This window comes from Caenorhabditis briggsae (genome assembly GCF_000004555.2).
Source record: "Caenorhabditis briggsae complete genome, chrX, whole genome shotgun sequence".
Classification (NCBI taxonomy): Eukaryota; Metazoa; Nematoda; class Chromadorea; order Rhabditida; family Rhabditidae; genus Caenorhabditis; species Caenorhabditis briggsae.
The window spans coordinates 18,850,753-18,855,991 of NC_013491.2; the positions used below are offsets into that span (position 1 = coordinate 18,850,753).

The 5,239-nt window shown below is 33.8% G+C and overlaps 2 protein-coding genes across 2 annotated transcripts in view; both read right to left on the minus strand.

Annotated features, from left to right (window-relative positions):
* Positions 1 to 1,424: 1,424 nt before the first annotated feature.
* On the minus strand, positions 1,425 to 2,825 carry CBG07519 (the record flags this gene model as incomplete). Its single annotated transcript, XM_045240539.1, has 8 exons — positions 1,425 to 1,580; positions 1,629 to 1,700; positions 1,748 to 1,809; positions 1,854 to 1,913; positions 1,957 to 2,071; positions 2,116 to 2,203; positions 2,250 to 2,436; positions 2,687 to 2,825. 8 exons carry the CDS (start codon positions 2,823 to 2,825, stop codon positions 1,425 to 1,427), a joined length of 879 nt encoding a protein of 292 aa, XP_045093513.1.
* A 702-nt stretch (positions 2,826 to 3,527) lies between these two features.
* Positions 3,528 to 5,239, minus strand: part of CBG07518 — a gene marked incomplete at both ends in the record, with an annotated part of 3,531 nt that continues 1,819 nt past the window's right edge. Inside the window, 2 exons of the mRNA XM_045240540.1 lie at positions 3,528 to 3,763; positions 4,013 to 4,091. Of these exons, the coding sequence (XP_045093514.1) occupies positions 3,528 to 3,763; positions 4,013 to 4,091 (315 nt within the window). The remainder of the gene's footprint in view (positions 3,764 to 4,012; positions 4,092 to 5,239) is intronic.

Consider the following 5,239-nt stretch of genomic DNA (forward strand, 5'->3'; position numbering starts at 1 on the left):
AAAATTACAAAAATTAGAAAAAAAATTGAAACAGAAAAAATACAACAAATAGGAAACTTCGAAAACTCACGAAAAAAAAAATTCAAATAGAAAAAATAGGAAATTTTGAAAAAAAAAGAAAAATAGAAAAAATAGAAAAATAGGAACATTTGGAAAATTAGAAAAAAAATTAAAATAGAAAAAATAGAAAAATTTGAAAAATTACAAATTAGAAAAAAAAATTAAAATAGAAAAAATAGGAAAATTTGAAAAATTTGAAAAAAAAATTAAAATAGAAAAAATAGAAAATTTAGAAAAAATGGAAAAAAGGAAAAAAATAGAAAATATAGAAAAAAGAGAAAAATTAGAAAAATAAGAAATTTAGAATTTTAAAAAATAGGAAAATTTGAAAAATTTGAAAAAAAATTAAAATAGAAAAAATTGAAAAATTTGAAAAATTAAACATTTGAAAAAAAATAGTGCCTAACCAGGTGGAGTTGTTCATAATGTAGTGTCATGTAGAATGACACTAGGTGTTATTAAGAGTCACAGATTAGAGTAGGGTTGATGAACAATGTAACATGTAGTGCGATTTGGATTCACACATTAGATACCAGATTTTATTACATCTATTCATTTACGAGTCTAGATGCACCTATTGTTTTAGGAGTGTGAACTGGACGATTTCCATTGTGAGCAAAATTTTTTTAAATCTGAAAAGTCTATTTAGAAAAGGAATCGGGGAGACAATAGGAATTATTGAGAAAAGTTGAAATTTCTGTATCTATAGAAGACAGGTCAGTAACTCTGCGATGATGAAATCAACGGTGGGTAAAAAGAAGTTGATTAAAACAATTTGGAATTACAAAATATATGATACGGGGGTACAAAATGCATGATTCAATTGTATTTTTCGTATCTTTGCGCTGAAATTTTACACCTAAATGAAGTTGCGACACATCTCCGAAATAAGTTCATACTAACATAAAATTCGAGTAAGGCGTTGCTGGCTCCCATTTAAAGTGCGAAAATTCAAATAATTCTTCAGTAAATAAGCTAAGTTTCAAGTAATTTGATAAACTTCAAGCTGAGTTATTGTTTCATCTCATGATCATCTCAAAAGCATACGTTTTTAGACAATTTTAAGAATACACAAACTTAAGGAATCGCTTTGAAAATATCACAAGCTATTATTTCATTCAAAAATTGTATTGTCCATTGGAAAACATTCAGATATCACAAACCAACTCACCATTTTGCTCATTAACTTCTAACTACAATGAATATTAAAAAGTTCATTTATTTGAAACCAATTCTTCGATGTCAATTCGAACTACGACTCCAGTTTTTTTTTTCGTAGAGAAAAAATAATACAACAATAAACTTTTTAAATGTTTTTTTAAGAAATCATAGTAATAACATTTTATTGATTTAAATTTAAAACTTCAACAAACTCCAGTATATTGACAAATTTGATTGAAGTGTGCATACACGGAGGTAATTATTGTTTTGAACGGATCAGAGCCTTCAGTGCAACTAGCCACTCCAATGACAAAGTGTCTTCCGTTGACGTCATTAATCACACTTCCACCACTGTCACCCTGTACAATCAAATTATTTTAGAGTAGGATACAAACTTTCCAACTAACCGTTCTGACATAGTATTTCTGATGTTGGTCAACAATAATAAATGCACTCCCCGAATTCGCCAATGATTCTATCTGAAGATAATTGATTAGAGGTTTAATTAGGCATTGACCATACATACCATGAAATCTCCTTTTCTTAAGATAGAAATCCCTTTACGATCTGTATTTTTCATGTTTGTGCCTGTAATGAATAGAATTAAAAGAATTCTACTATTGGACACTAACTGTTATGACCATATGACGTCATTCGAACATTTGTATAGGTTGCTTGAAGACTTGGATTGTCTAAAAGACGCTCGATATTAGGCTTTCATAAATATGGACTTACTTGAAATGCAAGCCGGCTGAGCAAAATCATTTAATTGAATATCTTCTTTTAATTCCCAAATCATCATGTCGTCATAAACGGGATCCGCACGGTAGCAGTAGTTAAAAAGAATTATCTGAAATTTTGAAATTATCATGGTTCAAAAAAACTCATTTTCACCTTTGAGACTTTTTCGGAAACGAGCTCATCCTTCTGATTAGTAACATAAAATAGATTGTTGTTTTGGGTGAACACCCAATCGTTTTCGCTGAAATTATAGATAACATGGAAAGCCAAACAATCTTATATCTTACTTGCAGAACGCTGTTGATTGTGTTAGGATGGGATCATAATCTCCTTGATGACTAATTACGCAATGAGAAGCGGATAAGATGTGTCTAGGTGAGATTATTGTTGCCGAGCATCTCCGATTTCCAAATCTGATGCGAACAGCCCATGGAGCCTGACTCCCAGAAATTGGAACTCCACCGAGTATATTTCCTCAAACAAGAAATATTTTTTATTAGTTTCAATAGTGCTAGATTATTTTTAAACACTGTAAAACCTGTATTAGAAGGACCCATCGGCTTTTGACTCAGAGCCAATTCATCTCGGTTCAACTGATAAATTGTTTATAATAACAAAAGTGTTTCAGTAGTTGACAAATTGTCGATATCTCTCATAGAAAGCTATAGAAATCAGTTTGAACTTGATAGTGTTGAGCGCCCTTCTATTACTAGTTTTACCGTACTTCTTCTGCTCGAAAACTGTTCCAAGGGTCCTGGTTTCGTTCCACAATATGTTTTCAATTGTTGATTTTCTTCCCAGCTTAAAATACCGCATTCGATTCCTACGAAGAACAAGAATATCAAATAGAGGAAACGATTCATGTTGAAATGACAGTTTGAGAGAAGTATTTCTTCTTTTATAGTCAACCGAGTAGTTTATGAATGACTTGGTATGTGGGTGTTGGGGTAGAGAATTTTATGGGTTACAGTGTTACAGTGTCAATAAAAGCACAGTAATAACTTTTGTTAGCACTAGTCCTGCTTATGTTAAAATTATATAAACAAGAAATCCGTTTTCTTACAAGAGGACCTCAACACCTTGTATAACCAGATTTTGATAAAATTTCAGGGTGGGTTGAGAATAGCATATCTAGACACTTCTGAAAATTTCAGAAATTGCTCGCTGTCTCAGCTGAGTTTTATCAGTTTTACCGAAAATCCTTTTTCGGTGCAAAATACTGATGTTCAAAGAAATTTTCTCAATTTTTAGGACGTTCTAGGACATGAATTTTGTAGTGGTATACTCGAAATTGAACAATATTTTATTTTTTATTTTTTGATAACTCTTCTGAATGTAGAGAGCGAAGTCTCAGCTGGCAACTACCACACTTGGCTCGGTGCCAATTTTCAAATCGAGTCCCCTTTCTGCATTAACGTGAAAAATAGGAAAGATTTGGGTATGCAACTTTTCATTAAATTTAAATCAGCATCAAATTCGAGTATAATTACATATCTAGCTGTGATGAGCATAAACGGAGGATATTATGAAACAACAAACAAAAAAACAAGCTTGGGCAAGGTCGTTCAGGGAGAGGAACATTTATCCATGAGTGTTTCCTTGGTTGCTCTTCTCAATACTTGAACATCTATCTCTCCGTGACAGAACTGATTTGTGACGATTGATTGAGCCATCAAGCAAACATGAATCCCACAATTGACATCATCCCTTTGAGTTGGAATCGGGTGATCCAAGTATCGTTTTGTTTTCCACGCGGCTCGAATCCCAAACTGTTCGCATACCAAATCGACGAAGAATTTAACTTGAGAAGAATCCAATGACCTTTATCCCGGAGGAGTACTTGATTGTCCATTTCTCGTACATCTCCCAAAGGCAAGGATCCAAAATATCAAATCGATCATTGCCAAGGTTGCTGAAGAACCGGTGGATTACGTCATCACAAATCCATGGTCAAGGCACCAGGTGTTGAACCTTTCATTTCCGATGATCTTGTTGAATACTGTCCTAAAATACCAATTTGATGAATTGGTTCCAAAACAAAAGAACTCACCCAGGGTTAGATGCGATTTGCACATTTCCAGACTGAACTGACGAATCTTGTGAAGTTGAAGGGATCGAGCGATTTGGAGCTGAGAATGATGGATTTCCGAAAATTTGTATATTTTTTAATGAGATTTTCCTTTTTTTGGCTCGCAAAAGCTATTTAAATCTAGCCAGATAAGGCTGAAAATTACTCAGAGCTATTAAACAAAAACAGAACTCCAATTCCGCAACTGACAACTTTTTTTACATGTTTATGTTAACATTTGGTAGACCTGAGGACTCACAGCCTTCTCAAACAGAATCTACTATAATTTTAATATTATTTGTAGAATTTACATTAGTTAACTAAGGCCAGGCAGCAAAAATTTTGGGGGACAGTTTGGGGGACGAGATCGCGCCGCGCTTATGTAGGCCATTGGTCGTCAGGCGCCTTTGCGCTCCCGTAGCTCAGCCGCTAGCGGCGCTGTACCCCTGAGCTGTTCAGCATGAGTTAAACTCCTCATGGGGGTTCTCTAGGCAAATTATCAGGAAAACTTTTTTTTTGGTGTCTGGCCTCCTTTAATTCAAAATTTACATTATCTACTCGAAAATATTCAGATTTCGGAAAAAAAAACATACCTTTTTGAGAAAAAATTACATCAAAAATCGATATTGCGAAATCATTTAAATAAATGATTTTTCGAATGTAATAAGGATAATAAGGGATATTAATACTCAGAACAATAAAAAGGAAAGGAACTCTCCAAAACCCATGCATTTTTAGGGTTTTTGGAGAGCTCCCAAAAAAGACGTCTATTCAGTCAAGTCGTCAAAGGGAGGAAATGAATAGTATGGGGGAAGAAAGACATAGGGGGTGCCTCGTTTCTCCTATGCGTCACTATCCCCACTGTTCCTGTTTCTCTGTGTTTCGTCAATCTCCCTGCAATCTCTGAAATGCGACGCTGCTGGGAACAGACACAAATTGGTGTTATTAAAAGTCGTAGAGATTTCATGAAAGGTCATTAGAAACCTGGCACATATTGTTGTATGAGCGTAAACTAGACGATTTCTGCACACTTGTAAAATTCCGGACCGGGCCCGGAAGGCCCGGTAACAAAAATTTTGTCATTTTGAGTTGAATTTTGAGCTCTCAATACAATTTTTTCCATTTTTGTTTGTTTTTTTAGATTGTTTGTCTGTTTGATCAAAAAATATCAAAAAAACTCGAAAAAATGTTTTGATCGAAAAAAATCAC